Genomic DNA, 24,247 nt, shown 5'->3' with positions numbered 1-24,247 from the left:
ACCGTAACTCCCACTCATTACCACGCTTCAACGAGTCGCAGGAGTTCCATTTCCAGCCTCAAGGGTATCGTTAAGAGTCAATAAAGCATCGTCAGTCCTTAACAAACTTTGGCCAAGTGTGAGTCAAGACAAGGTACTTATCGCTTCCTTCAGCGTCATCAAAAATCGTGGCATCAAAGCCGTCGGCAGCGCTGACTTCAATTCAAGTAAGTCAAGTTCGGGGCTGTAACTTGATTACTTGAAATAAAATCGTCGGTGAACTTGATTAACTTGAATTGAATTGATATACTTGATATCTGAGGTCGGGATAAAGCTATTGGTACTATCACGCCTCCCCTCCATCCCAAGCCACCAGTTCCCCGCCAAAGCTGACGACCCCGCCCACAGTGATCGCTTGTCGCTTGATGGCCTAACCAATTCCGTAGGCACTGTATTTCCTCTATGACTCGGGGATTAAGCTATGCCTTTGCAAGCTTACTGTCAACTTTGTGACGCTAAAAGTCCGCTCAGGATCGACAGACAGAGCAGGAATTTTTTGCGATATACTCCTCTGGTACATAACTCTTGCAGCCGATATGGACCGTTGGGAGGTCAGCAAGAGTCGTTCTCCCGAATTCAACCTTGATGGACGGGGAGTCAAGCTGCTGTTTCAGCGACTTGCGCCGGCTGCTAATCCCTAGGAGCGTTTCTAGAGACTGCTATTGGCCTGCCATGGCGGGTAATTGGCGGATCGCGGATCATAGATGGTGGACCATGGACTGCCACTTACGAAGGGACGACTTGGGCCCTGAGTCAGGTGCGACGCGTCTCGACCACACGGGCAAACAAAACATAAATCTGCGCGACCCCTGTCGTGTCCCTGGGTTATCATTGGTACGATCAGCTTGGGAAGACAAGACCAATTCATACCCTATAGCTTGGGCTGATGAGCTGCGAATGGCCTCATTCCCAGGGCCGTTGCCCGGGGAAACATATAAAATCTAGTATTTCAAGTAAAATCAAGTTTGGGGCATCATGAACTTACTTACTTGAAATGCATTGGGTGGTCAACTTACTTGACTTACTTGACTTACTTGGTATACTTGACTTGATACTTGAATTAATGTCAGCGCTGGCCGTCGGGGATATCACCCCAGTAGAGGGCCTTATCGCCAACGTGCTCCGTATCGTTAATCAACTCGGTCATAATGCCAGTCTCGGATCCGTGGGACGACGCGGAGGAGGATTTAATGTTGGTGGCGGTCATCGCAAAAGAGTCAAATGGTGTGGCCGGGTCAATCTGGCGCTTCTCGCCGTACAGGATGCGGGCAGAGTTTTCGAAGACATCCTTCAGCTTCTTCAGGTCTTGTGAAGACAGGTTGATCTGTAACTCGGCATCGCGGGAGCTGACAAAGTTGGTATAAATGCGGAGAGCGCTATTGAATCGCTCGCGGACAAGCTCCTGGACAGCGGCATTCTTGATCTTCTCGCGGTCGCGAAAAGCTGGAGGCAGCGAAGACTTCCACTCTGCGACAGCTCTCAAGAAGGCGATGTTCTCACTAGAGAAATCTCGAAGCGCAGAGAACTGCTGGAGAGGCTCGGGGTTTCGCTCAAGAACGTACTCAAGAGCTTCCATGGTAAGGATACTCTCGCCAGAGCCACTGCTCTTGACGGAGCCGTCCTTTGCCAGGCAGTCAGGGCTGAGCCAGCCATAGTGGTAGATGCAGTAGCGATAGGCCTAGCACCATTTTCGACAGACTTCGTGTTGAGCTGCCATTGGGCGATTGAGTCGAGAGTTTCCTGTCGCAAGGTCTGGTGCCTGATGACCTCCCAGCAAGGCAGAAAGACGGTAAAGATCTCAAGCATCATGATTGAGACGGGAATCCTTCACGCAGTTAGACTTGCATGTTCCATGCTTGACGGATATATGTCGAGATGGTTTACTGTGATGGGGCCAACGGTCGACCTGGAGTTTTAATGCAGTAGGAGCCAGCAGCTAGCTTATTATGGCCCTACTTAAGGCGTCTAGTCTGCCCGAGCAATTGAAACGACACGCTTTTTCCTTCGTTTACACTTGACTACGCCTTTTGTCGCATTGCACTCGTTACGCTATAGCTGTCGCAGCAGCTCTTATCGATATTTTCCCTTTCTTCCTTTCTGGAGACGTCAGGAAGCAGTGGATCCATTGCCTCCTGCATCTCAACTCCCAGGTGACAGCCGAATTGTTGCTTTCCCTTGTTTTTCTGCCTTCTCCAGCTCCTACCCTACGGACGGGTGTGGTCTGCACTAAAGGACGCTCCCACCAACAAATTACTTATATCAGACCGATGAGACAGGCAGTTAAGGACTTTTGGGCTAGCTAGTCGCTAGCAGGGATGTAATAGGGATAAGTAGGGGAGGAAGCTGCGCATGGAAGGAAGGATCATCATCGCATCTTGATATTGAATTTTCATTTCGGTCAGAGAGACAGCTGTCTCAATGACCTTATTGTTTGAGTTAATGAAGACTTTTTGTCCTTGATTTTTGAGAGATTTTTACGAGACTATTTTTGACTGCAGTCACGATCCTTGTCCGACCTCAGTCTTCCACTTCGCTAATTGATAGGCTTCCGCAGGCCTCATCGATGCCTTGCCACTATTATTTCCTGCAACTGACCTGATAGAGCATCCGATTAGACGCTTTCCTATTAGGAGACATAAGCCTCAGATCAATCCGACCATATACGCGTAGTCTGGTGCGGCTTCAGGCCGACCAAGCAGGACGCCTATGCGACGCTTTTCTATGCACCTTCTTAAGGAATAGCAGATGATTTGGGTGTTGGCTATTATCCCTTTCCACCACTAAACTGACTTTTTGTTTGGAACATACCGATGTAACTTACCCTATGTAATCGCTATAATGAAGGTACCTCGCTTACACTAAGAATTTGGTGTGAATTGATGTACCTAAACTTGGCTAGTCGCCGAATTTTGGCTAGTCAACGACCCCTCCGTGAGGGACGAACGGGTGGCTGAGCTGAAGTGAAATGACGAGACCCCCCTAGTATTATAATGTGATCTGAAAGAGGTCGTTAGGTTACACTCAACTGGCATATTCTTGCTAGGCTGGCGAATGAACTCGTGCCATCGGGTGGATGCCCATTCGTACGCACGTAGGAGGGCTGGCTGAGGCTGATGCGGGAAGGCGCCGTCGAGACCGTATGTAATTCCACGTTGTAAGGGGCGATGTCCTGGCAACGACCGTACTAAGTGCGCATCTCCCGCTGCACCCTCCGTCTCTTTGGGCAGGAGAGGCTCCGTGGCATGGCGGCGAACATCTTCAATCCGAAACCTTAGCGTGGTCAACTGCCTTCCCGGTCAGCGCTCCCCTGGAGTAACCACCGCCACACCCTCCTCTTCATCTCCTTGCCGACTCTCCTTGGGAAAACCCTGTCGATGAAACAGCACGGGCTCAGCAACCACCGCCCCCGGTGCACACCCTCTACCCTTGGCAACAGAGTCTTTCCGCCCAGCGCAGCGTGTGCCATCTCTGCGGTGGCATCGCCCACATCCACCCTCGTATCCCATCTCGCACAGGTGTAAGGTAACGCAAATTCTTATCTGGTGCCCATTGCCGTTATTAGTGAGAACCCCGCCCCACAACAGTCTTTCAATTAATCCTTCCTGTAGAATCTTAACTGGCACTGTTATACTTTCGGCCATGACATTTTTTGCCGAGACAACTGCTGCCGAGGACAACACCGGCCCAACAACTGCCAGCGCCGTCGCTGACGACATCATCGAGGTCGACCCTAGGGCCAACCCCGACCCCGACGAAGGCTACCAGGGGGGTTTCCTCAAATACAAGTTTGGCGAGGTCGTCAAGGTTATACAAAGACATCGAGGTCTGCCTCTCTTGACATGAAACCTGTCGCGATCCCCTAATAAAAAGGAGCGTCCTACCAGAGAGCGATATCTTGATGAGCTTCAAAAGCAATATGAATGCCGAATGAGGTCTAGGCTCTGTTGCACTTGCACTATTCCTAAAGTAGTTTAGATTCGTCTGCGAAAATCGAATGTAGTTTAGTTTTGTCCGCTAAATTCTGATTGGCTGAAAGACAAGAAGTCGACGACGCGGCCAACAACTTGCAAGACGAATACAGCGACAGCGATGAAAGAAAACACGTTAATGAGTGAATGGAATAAGTCATAAGGCTCTGGTAAGTGACTGGAGGTTGTTCGCAATAATTTTTGTCAATGTTTGGCTCTCAAGAACTGTCGGGATTTTACCATTGGTTGGCTCGGAGGCAGGTGATCACCTTTGTGCAGTAAGGGAATGGCAGGTGAGAAAGAGAGGCTTGAGTTGCGATTGCCTCTTTCCCTGCGAAACTTGACCCTTTTAGTTAACTTACACCTTTCTTTTTACAACTGGGGTTTGTTAGGGTGTTAAATTAACTTCAGTTTCAGGGGGAGATTGTAACACAATGGCAGAGCAATACAGCCTAGCAGGTCAAGGCAAAATACGAATGCCAGACTATCTGGGACTGTAAGAGCAGAAAAATACAATTAAATCCATATAAAAGAATTGACCTCTCAGTTTAGCCACCAAATTGATCGTCAGTTTAAAGGTATGGGACGACGTTGCAACGCGTGTCTTGAGCATTGACCGTCGAGTGGGAGGAAAACCCTCACACGTGCACGGACCAAAAGGTTGTAGTTTGGCCAAATTACGAGGGGCAAGGATTGACGCACGGACGGAAAGTGTGTAATTTGGCAAATTACGAGGGGTAATTGGTACAGTAGGGCGTGCCAGTGCGACGCAGCTGATTACCGGCTTTCGGGGTGGGTTCGGAGGAAGGGACTATACGGTGCTGTACAGAACGGGCAGTGATTGCAGCTTCTAGTGGTGACATGTACTACAGCTCGAATTTGGTTTCCACAATCGCAATCGCGGTCACGCCGCTCAATTTACAACCCAACACAATTTTGGGAACAATCTGGATTCGGAAAGATGGCCACTGTCGACTCAGACAGCAGGCTGTGGCTTAAAAGATTGATATCATCTACCATCCGAAGACTTTGGTGGCCAAGTCGTCATCCACAGTCTCTGACTCGTTGCCCTTTAGAAATCTCGTCGACGAGCTGGCGGGAATCAACTCACCAGGATCCGATTCTGGTCCCTCAGATAAACATTGTGGAAACTTGTGACTTTTGTAAACAAACAAAAAAGGTATACCCTGACCATCGTTGTTGTTTCCTCTTGTCCTATGTCGCCGTCTCATCCCAATGAAGTGTTTGCATATCAAACCCCCCCTCAGCCATCCCAGGTCATCCAGAACCGTCCTCCATCTACTCCATTCCAGCTCTTCAATCGGAGGCCACGGACAATGCTCCGACCTTGGCTGTCCAATGGCCGGGTTCTCCTCCAAAAAATCTCGCAAGGTCTCCAAAACTCATGGTTCGAAGCCTTGCCAGAATCGTCGTTCCCCGCAGCCTCACTATCCCCTCCCTGGACTGGTGAGAAACCGGTGTATGCCGTTTCATCCCGCCCGGGCGAGCGCACGGATAGCAGGTCTGACCGGTCTCTTGCAAGTCTCGATGATCCAGATGCCGTTCCGGCACCGTCATCCCTCTGGCACCGTCCCTCCCGGCAAATGACAAGTCAGGCTGTGACGGGCCATGGCCCCGGGACAGGATGCCAGATTGAGGGACCTGGGATCCAGAGCCAAGCCACCTTTTCCCCGGGAACTTGCTGTTAGTCTGGTGCTTCAACGGTGCATGTGAGACTGAGACATGGCTCTTCTTATCCACGTGCTTTCACAACCTTAACGTCGACTTCACCCTCGCACGTCGTGTACTGGTCCGTCTGGGCAATTGAAAGAACTCGCTCATCGGTTGCTCCACGTTTTGCTTTCTATTTCTGTTATATAGTGCGGGCCATTTCGTCTGCAATGGCTTATGAGAGTCGGCACAGTATCTTCTTCCATCCCGGGCCCCCACTACACGATTCTTCACCAAACCCAAAACCACCATCACTAGCACAAAACGACAGCCCAGCGGTCTATTCAAGGCGCTTACAGATAGGTAAAGTCTCTCTTTAGCTCTTCCTCCCGCTGCTTCGGTCATCAGTTTAATCTCTTGCACAGAAACATACCGTTTGATCCCTCTCCATCCCATGGGCGACAGAGCCCTGTGCGAGCCGAATCCCATTGGAGATGACTCGATCTTCGGGACATCCTACATCTCCCAACCACTTCTATGGGAGCAATGGTGGTCGATAGACCAGCTAGTCCCGCTTGGTTCGTTCGAAGACAGGAGCAACACGGCAAACGGTGTCTACACGCAGACTGGTCCTCTACTCGATGGCTTCGTATATCGCTGTGATACCAGCTCGACAGACCATTGGAATGACACCAGCCATGTGACTGACTACATCGACCCGTGGAGTGGCCCCAGTCCTGTTAAGAAGTACACGGCCCTATCTGCAGATTCTGAGCACATGGTTTCCGAGGAATTACCTCCCGTCCAGGGCTACTGGGATCCACCCTCGACACCAAAGCAACCGAGTCGAAAGCGGAAGCGCGACTCCGATGACCTTCCGCCTCGCAAAGCAGCTAGACGAAGTTTGTTGGTTGATGAAGACATCAATCCACAGAAAGAGAAGAAGGTAAAACATTCAACTGTTCGCGGCGAGAGCAATGCCAGCGCTCATTCAGTCCAACAGCATGATGACCGCATCAAAGTGATTCAGGAACGGAACCGAATCGCATCCAACAAGTTCCGGGCTAAGAAGAGCGAAGACCTGCTGAGACTCAAGTCTAGTGAGCAGGACATAGAGCACATCCACCGCGACCTGTCCACCTGCGTGGCCAACCTGACCCTCGAGGTGTACGAGCTCAAGATGCAACTTCTACAGCACTCGGGGTGCAACTTCGCCCTCATCCAGAGCTACCTCGTCCATGAGTCCCAGCGATATGTACAAGCGTTAAACGAGAAGTCGCAGCGAGAGGCCTCGTATCTGCAGCCATAGCAGCGTGAGCGACGCGAGCAAGAATAATGGCGGGATCAAAACGGGGCTAGAAGATAAAGATGACAAGACACCACTGTGGAGATCTTTCCCGGGGGGGTTCAAAGCATTGTGTAATAACAGGGGGGCAACAGGCTTGTCCTATATAATGTTAATTTCTTTTTCCTTCCCTATCTACCTACCCTCAGGTCCGTGCTATGGGGAGTGGCCGGCGTTCTAGAGGCGGTTAACCAACCCAAACCCTCGGGAGGGCGGCCCGTATGATGTATCGACATGTGATAAGCGTCAAGCCAGGGTGTGAGGTGATATTTGGTGACCCCAGTGAGGTTGAGTCGGGCAATGACCAGTCGAACGAGGATGAGTCGAGTGATGATGAGTTGGGCGAGGACGCAAGCAGAATCCCTTTTGTCCATTTTGGCTTGTGAGCTGCTTTCTAGCCTCCGAGACCTGGAATCCCGACATTTCTTTGTAATAACGATTCGCTGTGCCTACGTGCAACTCGTAATTTGGAAGGGTCATTCAACAACCTCATACTACCTACTTATTCTTCCTGCTAATACATGCCCCTGAACCGAGCAAAACCCGAAATGTTAGCACAGCCCAGTCCTCCGACGCGTGGCCGTTTCTCTTTTCCTTTGGCGTTTTCTTCAGCTATGGCTCTGCCCATCAGCCGCTTGCACCCAACTCTGGCAATTCCAAGACTGTAAAGTACGACGGCTGGGCCGTGACGAAAACCTTGATGACGTCCATGCACTGTTCCTGCCCCTTTTCCAGTGTCAAGGTTATCCCCTCATATCTGGATTAGAATTATGCATCAGAGAATAAACCCAATGTAACTGTGTCAAAGAAAGCCCGGCCCCTCGTCTTTGACGGCGGAGTCGACACGTGCACATGCCTCTCCCCGTCCAGCACGATTCGATCTTCCTCGATGCACTCTCTTAGGGACTTGCCAAAGATAGGCATGTCTTCGAGTTTCTTGATAGCTGTCTCCACGGCCTCTTCACTGGGACACTCAACAGTACCTTTCTCGACCGCCTCTCGCAGCGATTTCAGCATCGCCTCGTACATCCTGCGCTGCTCCACCAGTTGAGCGGCTGCAACGCGTTTGCCCTCTCGCCGCGCCATCTCGATGCGAATCTCGTAGTGGCCGAGGCTACCGTCGCTGTAGACGCCTCCGATTGAGTTCATTTCTAGGTATACAGTGCTACAGGCTTTGTTAGAGCAAACTGTCTGCTTGCGCGATAAGTTGTGTCGAACTGGAACGGTTATTTTGACTTTGAGTTTGGCAAGCTCATCCAGGTCTTGCTTCGCCCTGTCGAGATCACCCTTTGACTTCTCCATGACAGCAAGGAAATGTGTTAGGGGCTTTGCCATGCCATCTAAAAAGGCCCGGGCTTGATTCAACCTTAGATGTCTTTTGAAGGTCGTGAGGTGGAAACCGATGACGGCTAGCATGAGGTTGTCAGATTGCTTGACCGACATTTCCCACATAAAATCGTATTGCTTCTTATAGAGCCACATTTCACCTGTCTTCTTGTAGTGGGTCAGGAACTTGTAGCCTCCCGCGTCAAAGAAGAACTGGATTTCCGGCCGACGAGCTATTGAGTTCCGCAGCTCCCGTAGCATCTGATCCAAAGTAACAGCGGTGGCGCCAAGGGTAAAACTCGTGCCGTTGGCGTTTGTGAAGCCGAAAATAATATTGTTTGCGACGTCTCGATGTAAGTGGATGAGTAGCTCCGTGATGCAGAATTTGAAGTTGTCATCCATCCGGGTCTCGTTTGGGTGCAAGAGAAACAAAACGGCGCTCAGTTTGTTAGTGTCTTTTAGAGCATGGAAGACGTCTTTCAGGTTCAGGCGGTCCTGATTGAGGCCACCGGTGTCGAGAATGCCAGGCGTGTCAATGAACCGGAATATCTTGCCCTTGATCGTAAAGTGGTAAAATATAGTTTTTCTCGTGGCGGACTGGCCAGTAGTCGAGAACTTCTCTGCGGAAGATTCGTTGCCATAGGCGAGGTTGCGGTCCACCTTGTCTTGGTCCTACCACGAGAAGGGGAATGGAATTGGATGTTTGATGGGCTCGGGGTCAGCCATTGCCTCGTTCAGCGTTGCAAACTGGTTGTACATGGAAAAGCTGTTGATTAACATCGACTTTCCAACGCCAGACCTTCCAAGCAGCAGAATGTTGTACTCTTCATCTTGATCAAAATTCTCAAGCTGGTGCCTCAAATGCGCGTCGTCCTCATATTTGACGAACTTGTTGCCATGGCCTTTGTGTCTACATTTGAACGCTGCGTGAGATGCAAGGTACCGGCAGCAGCAGCAGTACAGATACTCGTCGTCATATCCGTAGGCTACCAGTTCCCGGCAGTTGGGACAGGTCCATGTGGATTTCGGTTTCCCGAAACAGTGTGACCCAGGGCAGAGAATCCTGAGAATCCGTCTTCCAGGATGGGGGTGGGTCGTCAGCCGCTCAGAGAACTGTTTTTTCATTACACCTGACAAGGTCCTTGTCTCGTAGCTCTTCTAGGTCCTTTGCAACATCACTAACAATGACCTTTCCGCCACGGCGATGTTCGATGTAGGGCTCCTTGAGACTCGGTTCGGAACGTCTAGAGATATCCCGATCGAAATCGACAATGATCACCCGTGAATTGCGAGGTGGATCGTCAAGGAGTTCCAAAAGAACTTGTTGATTTCGACTCCAGGTTGGGACTTGTCTCATCGCTTCGCTGAAGTAATGAACGAGAGCAAGTACAGTGTACATTCAAACTGTCAATGCCATACTCAGATACAGATCTTAGCGGCAGAAGCTCTCCATATATTGACAGCCTCTATAAAATGGCAGAAACCTTCTATCTTACCAAATTACCTTCCACTCCTGCACCGAAGAGTACGGAAGATGGAATCAATGCTATTCAGAGGTGGCTAGCATCAACTCGGAATTTGACAGTGTCGGACAGGCTACTGAGCATTTCTGAGTATGTCTTCTTTCTCCGTGAGCATAGAGTGAACTAACAAGCTTCAGAGAGCATCATTATCTCATACTATTGGCTTCTGCTTGCGGAAAGGGCCGGATACGGCCTGCTACTTGGAGGGAAGTTGCAAGTCAAACGCTCCACTTCCTTTCAACCTTATCACGGCTCTCGAGTGAATTTGAGGTTCTTTACAAGACGCTAAAGTATTGTTTCGTTGAGGCGGATTTCCTCCTGGGAGGTCAGCCTATAGATCAATGCCTCACTTCAGGAGATCAAGTTGCCATATAGGCTCCCAGACATCAATCCATTCATCATTCCCTTCATCCATCGTCCTATAGAACAAATTATTTCTTTTAGCTTATTCGATTATAGTAAGACTACCTAGGATACCCTTAAGTTAGCTACCCTACTTTTTGCGACACATGTCACGGGCCAGGGCCCATATCCTTGCGGCTGTGCCGCAAGACGTACTAGGCTCGTGCGCGCCAGGGATGAGAAATCGTTCCACAACTCAGGGGCACTTAGGAACTTCTTTCCTTCTTCTTTATCTTTGATGTAAATAGCATCCTGGACTAGATAGCTGGAATCCAGCTACTAGAGGCCGTTCACAAGTAGGCTTAGCATTCGATTCGATAGATTTGTAAGATGTCCATCCCTGGCTCAGGGATGTAATGACTGAATGTGTATACTAGGCCACCAGGGGCGTGCATTAATAAAAGAAACAGCAACAAGAGAACCATAAACAACAAGGGTCATCCCAAAGAAAAGCGAACAAGAGCCTGGCAGTCAAGATTATACATGTCCTGTATAATACCCCCAATCCGAATAAGGGGAAGGCTCTTCAGCCAACAACGGCTCTGGAAGTTCTTTATTCCTCAGTGTGAACCGCATGAAATGCCATGTCCGTCCTTTGAACTTAATGTTCCGCGGCGTATGAGTGTAGTCGAATTCCTCCAGATCCAAAATTTCCCAGCGCGCTTCGATATTCTCTCGCTTCTTGAGAAACAGTTCTCTCAAAAGTTCGCCTTTCCATATCACCTCCACTCCAGCGGCCGTGTAGATAGTGCGTAGTTTCTCTACAATATTTGGAAGGTCCATGCTGAACCAGTCATTGTGAGATTCCTCTCCATCAGGGTCCATTTCAAGTCCAGGGATAAGTTTTCGACTTAACGAGATAGTAAGCACTAGCTTCGAGAGCCTTTCGTCGCCGAGGAGCTCGAAAAACGTTTCGATGGCAGGATTTATACTCTCAACGAGACCCTCAGACGTCGAGTTTGGCGAGCGATACAGGTGACGGTTTCGTGGGAAAGGTGGCTCCAAAGGCTCCCAGTCAAACTCAACGACCTTGACGCGTTCCCCACTGGCCGTCTGCCACGCGTGGGAAGGTTGATGCTGCCACAACTCGATCGAGGTTACCAATGTACGATTCCTTGGGCCGATGTTTCCGAACCAGGTGGCTACCGTTTCCCACGTCCAGTCGCCTGCAAAGACGAATTTGTTCTTGCCATAGAATATTGATGCAGCTTCGTGTGCAATGATACTGTTACATCGAAGTAGATTTGGGGTCATATTCTGCACATCAGAAGTCGCAGTTTTGAATTGGCTGGCAGTTTCCAGATCCTTCTTGAAGTCCGATTTTGCCTTAGCGACTCTGAATTTTCAGGCCGTATACCGGACCACGCGATGACGGGGGTTGGTCCGGTTGGAGTGGTGAGGGCAAGGTCGTAGCAATAGTCGCGAAGCTCTCGAGAAAGGTGAAAGAAAGTTACTCGCGGCCGAGAAGACGCTTGCAAAGAGGGATCGTGGACGGACATATTGGGGGAGTTGGTATGGTTTGGTTGATAACTTTTGGAAAGGTACATAGCAGGAAAGGTTTTTGAGGGGTTCTAATGAAGGCGCCGTCTAGGCGCACAGGGCCTGTGTGCTCGGGGCACAGACCCCCTGTCAGCAGGCTATCGTTCGCATCTCCAAGAAGCCCCACATTCTTCCTCATCCACTTATCGGTCTTGCCTCGCTTGACTCTGTGTGACAGGCCTGCTTGAAGGCCGATTTCTCCAAGTGTTCAGCATCCTATCTACAGCAGCTGAAGCATGGCCTGCCAGCTTGAGGCTGTTTCGTGTTAGTATCGCCAGGTTTGGCCGCTAAATGTGGTTAGTTAGTGCGTCACCCTGTCGGGTTCTCATCTAGTCTCCTTGTGTCCATGGCGAACTTAATCGCCGCCCGCACCGCCTGTAGGTTAGGTGCCCATTTTTGGTCGTCCGATGTCGCCTTTCCCCCCAGAAAGAACGAGAGGTTTCCCATCTTTGCGTGTCCGGCCCGTCGCATGCCTTCCCGCTGTGCATCCCACTGCGTACACCGGAACAGAAAGTGTTCTATCGTTTCTGCTGCTTGTCCACAGTCGCACATGTCCGATTCCGCTGCTCCAATCCTGTGTAGGTAGCTGTTGATCCTAGCCATTCCCGTGCGCATCTGTGAGAGCATGTCTGATTCGCGTCTTTTCAGTCCATCGTAAAGGGAGCGTGTGTGTGTGCCTGGTAACGCTTTATCAATTCGCTTCGAATAGTTTCCGACCCTATCGGGCAGAGTCTTCTGCTGTTGCTGCTGTGCGATCGCCAGTCTCATCCGCGTAGAACGAGCTTGGTATGCTGCTTCCTTCAGTCTGTGTTTTCCCCGTGCGGCTCTTCGAGCTTCCGCCTTTGCTTCGCAGCCCATGGGGAAGTCTCTGTCTTTGGATGGTACCCACAGCATCTTGATGATGTTGCCGCTTTTCTGGAGTCGTTCGGCGTGCTTGTGGATCTCTTTGACGGTGCATTGTCCCGACTGCTGTCGAGGTTGTGCAATCACTTCCAATGCTGATCGGCTGCTCGTTATAACGGTCAACTCTCGATGTTGAAGTCCATCCGGCATGCATCTTAGCGCCATCGCTATAGCTTCCAGCTCTGCCGTATACACGTTCTGATCGTCTCTCGAGCCGATCGTGATCGAGTACCTGGCCACCACTTGGCCCGGTCTGTTGCCCAGGGTATCACGAACGATGCCGCCCATGCCTACCCTACCTGCCTTCTCAGAAGCACTGGTTGCCATCAGGATGCCCTCCATCCTGCTGGCGGTTTCCATCGCCATATCTCGGCCGAGGTCGTACCCGATGGGCAGGCGGCTGTGCCATGGTGGTAGTGTATATGCCTGGATTGTCTCCATTCGCTCAATTGTATTTCCTTCGTGCGCCAGCGCGAGCTTCTTCATCGGTGACATATATCTCCGGCTGCTTGACGCCTTGAGACCCGCGAGCGGATGCGTCTTTGGAAAAGTGTGCAGGTTGATGTAGAGCCTAGTGCAGGCTCGAGAATGGCGCTCCCCTATCGTGGGGATTCTTGCCTCTGCTTCCGCCACCGCAGTCGCTGTGGTTCGGAAGGCGCCTGTGATCGCTTGGGCACCTACCTTCTGCGCTCTGTTCAGCCAGCTCAGTTCTCTTATCCCGCACGCATGCGCCCATACAGTGGAGGCATAGTCCATGGCTGGTGCCACCGTTGCTGTGAAAAGCTGCCTTGCTGTCTGAGGCGATAGCATTTTGAGCCTTCTCAGGCACATGGCCGCCGACAGCCCTTTGGCTGCTGCTCTGGCTATGTGTTCCTTATACCGTAGCTTCGCATCCATCACCACTCCCAGGATCTTGGCGCTTTGTGTCGGTTTAATCTCCTTTCCCTTAATCACGAATGGTGTGTCGTTGGTGCGCTCGGCATTACGCGTGAAGTGTACGATAGTCGTTTTGTCGCCTTCGAACTTTGCACCGCTCCGTCTTTCCCAGTCCAGTGCTCTGTCTATGACGGCCTGAATGCCTGCCCTATTTGTCTCCGCAGTTGGCCCCGTCACCCAGGCCGAGTAGTCATCGACGAATGCCATCGAACCGCCTGTGGAGTTGATTCTACTCTGTACCAGATCCGCGTTGAAAAACAGGAACAGCACCGGCGACAGCGGCGATCCCTGCGGAAGGCCCGCTTGGGGTAGCGGCTGTCGCTCTGATGTATGGCCGTTCACCACAATGCTCGCTGTGCGATTTGAGCAGAACGCATCGATCCATTTGCTCAGCCACTGTGGTATGCCTCTGGCCTCTAGTCTCTGTAGAAGTCGATCCTTGAATACGCCGTTATATGCGCCTTTGACTTCGAAGCTGATGAGACTAACCACCTTGCGGTTTCTCCACGCCTTGTAGATATGTTCCTGCAGAAGCAGCAGTGCCTGCTCTGTCGACCGCCGTTTCCTTGCTCCAAAGTGGTTTGTGGGTAGGAGTCCGAACGTCTCGGCGGCGTACGAGACCCTGTCCGCCATGACCGCCTCGAGGATCTTGCCCAGCCTCGACAGCAGTGAGATTGGTCTCCATGCCTTGGCGATCGCGTAGTCGCCCTTGTGTTGGTTTCTTAAGCGGAATGATCTTAGCGCTCCTCCACGAGTCCGGCAGTTCTCCCTCTATCAACGACGTTTGGAATAGATGCAGTACCCGGTCTTGGACCACTGGCCAGAGTTGTTTCTATACCATCGCCGGTAAGCCGTCTTCCCCGGGTGCCTTCCACGGCTTTGCTGCCATGACCTTCTGCCCCACCTCGTCTAAGGTTATGTTCGGCATGTCCACCTCTGACCGGCGGGAACGGGTACCTTCCTCTTCAATGACAGCTGGTAGTGGTGGGAAGAATGCGCTGAGCAGCTCCTCCGCCTGTTCTGCTTTGTCCCTTGTCTTTGTTCCATCCGGCCTCTTGAGCGGTGGGATCTTGTCGCTCGTGGTATCGCCTCCCGGTTTGAGATATCTTGCCGACTGCCAAATATTGGCTCCGTCCGCGAGAAAGTCATCTCAGTGAGTCTTTTTCTGCCTCCTGATCGCGTCATGGTATTCTTTGCCTGCTTCCTTGGCTCTATTTTCCAGATCCGGCGACCTTTGACCTCTTCGGCGTTGTGATCTCACCTGGTTTCTCCAGTACGTGTACGCCCGTCGAAGTCGGGTTAGATCTGTCGTCCACCACCTCTTCGCGTACGGAGATGGCTTTGCTAACGGCACGAGCTTGTCGATAGCTTCGTGGACTACTCCCATGAGCCCGTCCGTTTGGGTCTGCACACCGCCGTCCCATGGCAGCCATCGGAGCCTTTCCTCCACTCTTTCTCTGATCGCTGTCCACGGTGCGTTCTTGAACAGCCGTCGTTCGCCGGTTCTCCTTTCGGGCACACCGATGTCGAACTCGGTTCGGATTGCGAAGGCTCTTAACCTATTTAGGAAGAGCGACGGGTAACCGTCGGCCTATTGGGCCCCAGCCGCTTTCCGTACCCGGTGCCCGGAGGCCGATTCATATTCGGCTTCTTGGCGTCTTCGTGAACCGGAGGATCGGTTTCGGTAGATGCAGGACAGCCGGCGTACTATCTCGGACTAAATCTGGAATTTCTACTATAAGGGATTTCCCGGTGATCTGCCGGATCTGGTGATTCGCCGGACTTACACCTACTTGCATTCCAGACATCAATCTATAATAGCTCCACAGCCGCAGTCCCAAATCTTCCAAAATTAAACACATAATGAAAATGCAACTATAAGATATGTCTCAGTCTATTTCGCAGTCATCAAGCCATCGTGGTCGCTTGCTATTCCGCTGCGGCCGCCCGGTACCCCGAAATGCGACTACCATCTCCCGATCACTCTCAACAGCTAGACAGGGTCTTTTCGGACGAGCGGTACGGATTGGAGTGGTCGCTGCCTTCCCTTTTCGGTTGTCTTTTGGTAGATCTAGGGCCTGTGATGCTACCGGCGGCTCTGGTATGAGTGGAAGAGCGACGATTATCTCGTCTCGAACGTCCGGACTCTTCTCGCGGCCTTCAGAAGCCACCCGTCGTTCATGTTGCATTTCATGTGCCATTTCCAGATTGCGACGCTTAAGTTCTTGTCGAATCTGTCGATTGGTCTCCTTCTCTTGCTGCCTGGCCTCCCTTACCTGCCGTTTTCTCTCTATTTCCGCCTCTCGTTGCCTCCTCTTCTCCAGAGCGAGAGCTTTTTGCTCCGCCGCCTTCTGCTGTCGCTGAGCCTTTTGCGATTCCTTCTGCAGAACCTCCTCTTTCTTTTGGGCGTCCATCGCCGCTTTCTTTAGGCGGGCTTGAGCGACTTTTGCTGGGCTAAACACCTGAGCTGAATTTGGATCTGTACGATCAAAGAGCAGATCTTTCAGAGCTTTACCGCGCTGTCTGCGCTTCTTTTCTTGGCTAATTGTCTCGCGGAGTCCTTGATTCTCATATCGAAGCAGTTCAACCTCAGATTGCAGGCTTTCGAGGGTGTTCTTCAGCTTTCGGCTGTTGCGGTCAGCATCGATAGAGGATTTGTCGACTACTTTGTCAATAAGTCGGCGTAAATCTCGGGCCGTAGGTTGCTGAAGGGCTAGTGATTCTGCCGAGTCGCTACCCGTATTCGAATCATCATCTTTTTTCTCAGTGATCTGCGATAGGACCACTTCTGGGTCAAAAGGCAGGAGACCAGTCCGTTTCCACCCACTCGCAATGTTCTCGGAAGAGAAGGAAGTCTCAAATGCGTTCCAAAATAAAGTCCAGAACTCACGTTTCGATAGGCCAATAAGGCCTTGTGTTTTTGCTGTCCACTGGATAAGCTGATTTGAGTATGCGGTCGAAAGGGGGCTGAATAGCGACACGTCCAAGGGTTGCAGCCGATGCGTGGAATGGGGGGGAAACACCGCAACGATAATCCGGTGCTGGTCACACCACTCCAGAAAGTCCATATTAACATGGCTAGAGTGGCCGTCGGTAATGAGAAGGCGATAATCACGACCGTTTCGAGCTTTTGCCTTAGTAAAGCGATCGAAAACACCGACGAGCCACTCTTTTCCAAGCTCGTGATTTGTCCACCCCGTTTCTGAGGTGGTAAAGAAGGCTGATTGATGTTCTGGGTCAAATTCATTGAGCCAAGAGTCCTGGACTTGTCCTGGTTTGCCTTGATAGATGAGGAATGGGGGCAGCGATGTCATGTCCTGGCTGATGCACGCCAGGAACGTAATCCAAGATCGATTACCATCTTGCGACGCACCGAGCAATTTGCCTTGCTTTTTGACGTTAATGGAAAATACTCTCTTCGTTCGATTGATCACACCCAAGAGAAATCCTTTCTCATCCGCGTTATACGTGTTGCAGGGTAGGATGTTGTATTTCTCGATTTTTGTGCGGATCTTCCACTGTCAGTTGTGAAAGGGAAGCTTCGTGCATTGGCTTACAAGCTCAAAATAAGCCCTATACCTAGAGGCATTATCGGCTCTCTTTCGCGCGATGTCCAACCCGTCGAACCATGTACAACCTAACTCATCACGATTGCGTCGAACGAAGCTGTACGGCCAGTCCTTTCCGACCTCGATTTTGGCGATATCCTGGGCGAAGTTCTTTATCATAGGTAAGGTAGGGGGAATGCCACGCGATGAAAGCTTATGAATATAAGCGATAAGATCCCGTTCTTGTTGTTTTGACAGACGTGACTTATACAAACTGTCGGCATCTCGTCTTGACCGCTGTTTGCCTTGATGTCGGCGTCGCAAGGTCGTCTCGTCGCAATTGAAACGCCGTGCAGTCTCAGCATAATTAACTGATTCCGACGATTTCAGGAAATCAAGGGCCTCATCAATCGGCGCCATGGTTGTTGAGTAATTGTCGATTGATGTTGAGTGTGCGAAGTGGCGGTGATCCGGCGGATCACCAGATCCGGCAGATCACCGGGAAATCCCTTATAACGTAGGGACCCACAAGTCCGCCACAACCCCAATTCCGTCATCGTGATCCGCATTTAATATTCTACCCCTCTTCATCTAGAGGATAATAACAATCCGGCCACAATAACTTCAATCTATTCTCAATCAACGTCAAATTTTGAATATGTCTTCTCGAATCGATAAAGATCGTGAATATCTATTTGAATCTGCCATTGCGCAGGCAGAATGGGACCCAGTCGTCATATGCGCAGCCGACCACGGCTTGCCCCGTACAACCTTACAAGACCGCATCAGCGGGGCAACCAATATCCACAAAGCGATGGAATCGCATCAGAGGTTGTCCCCTGAGCAAGAGGATGATATGGTGCATTGGATCCTACAAGAAGAAGCAGCTGCCCGGGCCCCTACACTCAGTCAGATACGGGGCTTTGCACAGCTTATTCTCAGCACTAGCGAAGATGAGGATCCTATCGGCCACAACTGGGCATATCGCTTCCTAGGACGTCATCTAGATGTTAAGATGAAGATGACACAGTCAGTGGAAGCATCTCGTACTCGATCAACTACGAAAGAGAGGCTCAGTGACCACATTGACCGGCTGGAGCGGTTCATAAAGGAGAAGGATATCCCAGGGGTCGTATCTATAATGTAGATGAGCACGGCTTTCAGGAAGGAGAGACTAGGTTCGGCCGAGTGGCCGGAAGTTCCCTGACGAAGTATTCGACCGTGTCATCTAGTGATTCTCGTAACTGGACTTCAATTATTGAGTGTATCAGTGCCGGCGGCTTCAGACTACCCCCGGCCCTCATTCTCAATGGCTCTAAGCTCCAGGGTCAGTGGTTTCCAGACGGCAAATTGCCTGACTGGTACTTTGACTGCACTCCCTCCGGCTGGTCTAACCGGGATGTGTTCCAGAAGTGGTTTACCCTAGTGTTCCTGCCGAAGACTGAACCCGACGACGGGCGGGACTGGCGAATCCTCATCTTTCACGGCCACAGCTCGCACATAACGATTGAAATTATGAATACAGCTTGGCTGAACAGAGTACAACTCGTATACCTTCCGGCGCATTCATCCTATGTCTCTCAGCCCCTAGATGTGGGTTTATTTGGACCGACGAAGTCGTACTTCCGGACTAGGGGCTTCGCGTCTTTCAACACCACCGCCCCAATTCAGAAGCAGCGGTTCATAACGGCCTATGATAATGCGACTAGGAAGTCTTTTACAGACCGCAACATACGTGCCAGCTTCAGAGGTGCCGGTGTGTGGCCAATTAACAAGCAGAAGCTACTGGATCAGGTCGTTTAACCGAAGAGACCACCATCGCCGCCAGCAGCCCCCAATACGCCTAAGAAAAGGAAAGTCGATAAGGATCATCTATGGTATACACCAAAGAGTGGAAAGGAGCTCAAGGCACAAGCAGACTTGCTTCGTCGCGATCTCAATGGCGATGATCGTGGCTTCCGGGTCTTGACGGGAAAATCTACGAAGGAATTAGACCGAAAGAACAGCATCATCGCAGGCCTGCTCCTTCGTGTGCAATTCCTCGAAGAAAAGCTCGAGCCACAGAAGACCACCGGCCGAAAGGCAGTTGATTTTGACCACAACAAGACCTTCGCTCGAATCCCAGAAGTTGGGCGTGCTCATTATCAGGCTGCAACTGCGGCAACACTTTACGAGGAGCGTCACGGACCCAATTTGCTAGAGGATGCGCTGGAAATCGCACGCACTGAAAAGGAAGCAATGTAAATCGAATTCCAGTTGTAACAATCTAAATTGGACTATTTTTTAATGAGAAATGAGTGATCTATCGTAATTGTGCTGTTGACGGATGACGCCGGATGATGCGGATCACGATGACGGAATTGGGGTTGTGGCGGACTTGTGGGTCCCTACGCTATACTGTACTTTCATTCGAATGAAGACGGGTGACCATGGCACAGGGTGTTCATTAGGCCATGGACCGCTGTCGCTTCCGAGAGATCAAGTTTTCCTGTCCCCTCCCTGTGCGAGCTATGAAAAGGGGGACCCTGCCGGAATCTCACTATATTATGTCACCAGAGTGTGCGTCATTGCTTCACTTGCCACCTGATGATGTAGCCTCAATGATGTGTCTGCCGGGATCTGCATACAGGATTCCGCCTCGCAGACACAGGCGAATAGAAGACAGGAACGACGGTATCGGTCATGGATGATCCTGTATCTTGAGTGGCGATAATATGTCAGTGTTACGTCGAACATGTGTTTATGTGGGACAGCATCGCTACCCCAAGGCCTCTTAAAGTAAAGCGTAACAGCGTCCGTTCTCAGCATTTCGCCTTGGAGAACACAATCCCAAATATTCTAACATCATGACCGATTACGATTCAAAACGACGAGAAGGCCGTGGCCGTGAGCGTCATCATCCAAGCGACTACCTCTATTACAGCGATGACGAACGCCGGTCACGGACCAGATCCAGAGGTCGCGATCTCATCAATCGATTACGAAATCAACTGTCTAATCGCTCCCGGTCTAGCAGAGGACGCAACCGATCTGATTCTCGCGACCGCTATCATCAATCAGGTGAGCATGTCCCAAAACAGGTCTTTTGACGACACTCGCTGAGAAAATCACCTAGAAAATGAGAAGATGGATCGCGCAATAAATGCAGCAATTGATGCGGCGGTTGTGGAGGCATTCCGATTGAGAGGAAAGCCAGGCAAGTGGACTGGTTCCAAGGGAGCTAGAGTCGCCACCGCAGCAGCTAGCGCAGCAGTCATCGACACGATGCTTCAGAAACATTCAAATAAGCATAGCAAAAGGACGATGACTGAAGCCATAGTTGGTGGTCTTATCGTAAACAGGGTTGTAAATGGGCCGCGGAAGGAGCTGAGATATCGTTGAGTTATCAAAGAATGGCAGAAGTAATCTCGCAGGTGGAAGCGCTATCCCAAAGTTGACTGTGCAGAGGAGGTTAACGACCGGTTTGACGGATGGAATGTAATTTTAGGCAACATATTGATACTTACGATATCTTTGGGCGTCTTGGGCCTTGCAGAGATGAGCGATCAAGAAGTTGAACGGAAACTTGGCCCAGAGCATCTGGACATGCTGCAAAGGTCGAGGAAGAAACACGAACGGCTAGGATCCCCGTGGAAGTGGGTTCTCACGGCACAGTGGCTCTGAAGCAAAACGCGTTAGAGAAATGTTCGTTGTTGACCTGAAATCATGAAGATTCTTCAACTATTTCGTCTAGATGAGCTATCAGACAGGATGGATTAGATAAGGCAGCTTGATGACGATAGAAGGTCTTGATTCCTAGCTAACTGACGGTCTGAAGGGCCGTATTTTATAGAGGAATTTGAATACACTAGATGTCTTAGTACAGCGATCGGGATCAGCCCACTGACAGCAGGATCAGCTGTTGGGCTGCTAGCGAGATCAACTGTTGGGCCTATTAGTCTGTCTGGGAAAATAGTCCGTAAAAAGCATATAAAATGGTATGCCTTTAACTGCCGAAGTCGGCGATGTGTCATCCTCGTCCGTTCCGTCTGACACCCTTGTAGTTCTATCGATAGAAACCAACTCTACCCCGGTCCTATAAGCCAGCTCTGATGGATAAAATATGGGGCGGGAAAACCAACTCTACCATCCCCTGAATTGTGGTAAGCCTCCCACGCGGTCACTCGCAGGGATTCGAGCAAATAAGAATTCCTTATTCAGCCTATACCTTCACCAGCACTGATCTTCGCCTTAACCCCAAGTCAACCAGTTATAAGATTATAACAGATAAGACGTTATCGTGACTGTCACATTGAGTTTCTGCTAGTACCATAACACTGGAGCAAGTTACTTAGGGGAAGCTTCCCACAATTGAGGGGATAGTTGATCAGACCCTTACCTTTGTAAGGGCCAAAAGAGGTGCTAGTTTTTGTTAAGGATGTATGATGTGATGATGAGCAGCGTTGTGTGAAGTTTCTCCCGCTCTAAGAGAAGGAATGGGGAGAGACAGAGGACCTTTATATATCCGAGTCGCAATTAGTACCTCTAAATAAACTTCTCCTAGTCCATAGCCTGAGGTATATATGAAGGGCACGCATGTGACTAAGTCGACTAAATGAGTGCGCCAAGTCTATGTCTCATCTTTCTTCAACGGATGCCTTCAGGCTTATCACTGTCTGAAGACGCCCAAAGGGTCAGGTTGTCACAAAGGAGTTGCATGATGAGGATGCTGTCGCCATCAGGCTCCTCGGTCAGGGCATCGAGCTCGGCCTTGGCATCATCAAAAGCATGCTTCGCAAGACGCCGGGCAAGATCGCGTGAATCCAGAATTTTGTAGTAGAAGACAGAGAAGTTGAGAGCCAAGCCCAGCCGCAATGGGTGAGTGGCCGTGAACTCTGTTTGAGCAACATTGGCAGCAATCTAAGAAGCAAACAAAAATCTCTGATCAGTACACCTTGGCTGACTGAATTCTGAACCAACATATTTGGAACCCACCTTGTAGGCCTTGTATGCAGAGGTAACTGCAAGATTGTGCTCCTCACCCGACACGAACCCGGCCAGGTAACGGCTGTAATCACCCTTCCTAAAAATATGAGGAGTCAGCCCAAGTGTCCTTGAGAAGGGGAGACCAGTAAAATAGGCATACATCTTGTAATATAAGGCCTTCGACTCGCCAGTACTGGCATTGGGAATCAGGCTCCCGTCTAGCAGATCCAAGACGTCCCGGCAGATCTTCTCGAGCTCATTCTCAATCTTAATGCGGTATCCACGTATAGTAGTAGTATGCGTCTCATTACCCCTTAACTCGTTTTGCTCGATCGAGGAGATAATGCGCCAGCTGGCACGGCGGGTGCCGAACACGTTGTTAAAAGCAGTGGTGAGAAGGTTCCGCTCATCGACACTCAGCTCGCCACCCGTCTTGACGACTTCCTTCAGAAAGGGGACCATATCATCGTAGCGCTCAGCCTGGCCACAGAGGCGAGCGAGGAAAATCTGGCTACAGCCATGAAATCAGTGTGATGGCCGTGGAGAGACCGATCGAGCGGGAGAGACAAACTTCTTACGCTGCATGATGGGTGTCTGGTCTGGTGTATTGCAGCGGTATGGTCGGGCTCTACAAAAAGAGAATCGTATTTCGGACTAGAACTGTGTCAGATAAAGGAAAATGCGCTGCTAGAATGGGAGAAAATGAGGTAAAAACGCAGCGACAACAGTGACAGGAAGGAGCGCGTGGCGGGGGCAATTCAAGACGGTTTGTTTGTGAACTTCCAAGTGTGGTGTATCGGTTTCGAGCTTATCGGGCAGAGAGGAGCGGTATAAATGGTGGTTAGGAGTCTACAGCATGCCGTGGTCGGGCAAATTTAGTGGGTTGCGCACCAAGCCGCTGACTGAACGTTGACGTTGGGTCCTAACGGCACGCTCAGGCCCACGCTTTGCTGCACTTTCAAAGGTGGCAGTGGATCTGCGTCTTCCTCTCCAATTCGTCATGGCCATGTCATCATCCTCCTTCTCCTCGTCGGGCATGTGGCTGGTTGACAGCTCCATCTCCCGCCGCCAGTGTCTTAGGCCCATGCATACCGGCCCGGACGCGGGGTCGAAGGTCTTCAGTCCACCGTAGTAGGCTCGACCCTCACAAAACACCATTCAACGCACGAGAGCCGTGCAGAACACCAATATATCGGCTTGAATACACTTGATCAGGAAATTAGGGCTTTATTTAGACGTCTGTCTGCTTTAGAGACGATGCGCAGCATTCTCATCTACATTGGATGATTACCAGGGATCGATCGGGTCGGATCAGCACCAGCCAACTAACAGGACGCATATACAGCTCACAGCAGAGGCGCAAAGTACAACCCCGAAGTCAAATTAATGAGTGGGAAAACTGAGAAAGAATGGTTCCCTTCAGCTTAGGGTGACAAGATCCCTGAAGCCGATCATTATTGTTCGCTTATTCTCTATTGTCTAATCTTGCTTGGCCATCTTCGTCCTCCTCCGAGTCCGGCTGACCAGTCGTTGGATTGGACATGGGTGGTAGGGGTGTGTTAGCCCGGGATTGCTGGAAGCTCGCTGGGGTCGCAGTGCTAGTCAGGGGAAGAACCCTGCAGGCGTGCACGGGCGAAAAGCGTGTATTTTGCGAAAGACTGGCAAGACCCTCCTCCAGCGTATAAAAACGACGAGAATGCTTGGGACACGGACGTGTGCACGGACGCGAAAATAGTACTCTAGTCGTCAGGTCGACATTCCCAGCAAAGCATGGCGTCCTGGAAAGCAGCCCGGCATATTAGCGCAGTCTCCCGCGACAATCGAATCGATGTCTTCTTTCTGAACTCTCATAGTAAGACCGTAAACGGGTTCCAAGTTGGTAACGGTTCTTAGAGATATGAGTTTATGAGGGGTACTTTCTTTATCGCGCTGTAGGCTGTAGCGGTCTCCACTGGTCTGAACTATCTCAGCGTCTTCACCATTGGCGAAGACGGCCAGCTTTGTCAGATCAGAGAGGGCAGAACGGGCTTTTGAGGTATTGACTGGAGTCTAGTTAGGGCCACCGGCAGCTGTTGCAAGAAG

At 50.8% G+C, this 24,247-nt stretch overlaps 6 protein-coding genes across 6 annotated transcripts; 2 read left to right on the top strand and 4 right to left on the bottom strand.

Annotated features, from left to right (window-relative positions):
• Positions 1-1,105: 1,105 nt before the first annotated feature.
• Positions 1,106-1,848, bottom strand: BGZ61DRAFT_540058 (uncharacterized protein; the record flags this gene model as incomplete). Its single annotated transcript, XM_046254861.1, has 2 exons — positions 1,106-1,679; positions 1,739-1,848. The coding sequence occupies 2 exons, from the start codon at positions 1,846-1,848 to the stop codon at positions 1,106-1,108; spliced, it is 684 nt and encodes a 227-aa protein (XP_046095922.1).
• A 4,265-nt stretch (positions 1,849-6,113) lies between these two features.
• On the top strand, positions 6,114-7,145 carry BGZ61DRAFT_565060 (uncharacterized protein). The gene has a single exon (XM_046255900.1). It carries the CDS (start codon positions 6,133-6,135, stop codon positions 6,985-6,987), a length of 855 nt encoding a protein of 284 aa, XP_046095921.1. The 5' UTR covers positions 6,114-6,132; the 3' UTR covers positions 6,988-7,145.
• A 646-nt stretch (positions 7,146-7,791) lies between these two features.
• BGZ61DRAFT_593919 (uncharacterized protein) lies at positions 7,792-11,841 on the bottom strand (the record flags this gene model as incomplete). Its single annotated transcript, XM_046256812.1, has 2 exons — positions 10,758-11,841; positions 7,792-9,021 (listed from the first exon to the last, which is right to left on the bottom strand). Exons 1-2 carry the CDS (start codon positions 11,526-11,528, stop codon positions 7,792-7,794), a joined length of 2,001 nt encoding a protein of 666 aa, XP_046095920.1. The 5' UTR covers positions 11,529-11,841.
• An 8,153-nt stretch (positions 11,842-19,994) lies between these two features.
• Positions 19,995-20,713, top strand: BGZ61DRAFT_464973 (uncharacterized protein). Its single transcript, XM_046247527.1, has 2 exons — positions 19,995-20,260; positions 20,316-20,713. Exons 1-2 carry the CDS (start codon positions 20,047-20,049, stop codon positions 20,579-20,581), a joined length of 480 nt encoding a protein of 159 aa, XP_046095919.1. The 5' UTR covers positions 19,995-20,046; the 3' UTR covers positions 20,582-20,713.
• Positions 20,714-21,826: 1,113 nt separating this feature from the next.
• On the bottom strand, positions 21,827-22,750 carry BGZ61DRAFT_540052 (14-3-3 family protein epsilon; the record flags this gene model as incomplete). The annotated part of the gene is made up of 4 exons (XM_046254860.1): positions 21,827-22,099; positions 22,175-22,262; positions 22,326-22,676; positions 22,737-22,750. 4 exons carry the CDS (start codon positions 22,748-22,750, stop codon positions 21,827-21,829), a joined length of 726 nt encoding a protein of 241 aa, XP_046095918.1.
• A 153-nt stretch (positions 22,751-22,903) lies between these two features.
• Positions 22,904-23,370, bottom strand: BGZ61DRAFT_464970 (uncharacterized protein; the record flags this gene model as incomplete). Its single annotated transcript, XM_046247526.1, has 1 exon — positions 22,904-23,370. A coding segment is annotated over exon 1 (211 nt), but the record flags the coding sequence as incomplete, so codon positions are not given.
• Between the last annotated feature and the right edge of the window lie 877 nt (positions 23,371-24,247).

This window comes from Ilyonectria robusta (genome assembly GCF_021365365.1).
Source record: "Ilyonectria robusta strain PMI_751 chromosome Unknown BGZ61scaffold_39, whole genome shotgun sequence".
Taxonomy (NCBI): Eukaryota; Fungi; Ascomycota; class Sordariomycetes; order Hypocreales; family Nectriaceae; genus Ilyonectria; species Ilyonectria robusta.
The sequence above is the reverse complement of the archived record's forward strand: the minus strand, read 5'-3'. Positions and strand labels throughout refer to the sequence as shown.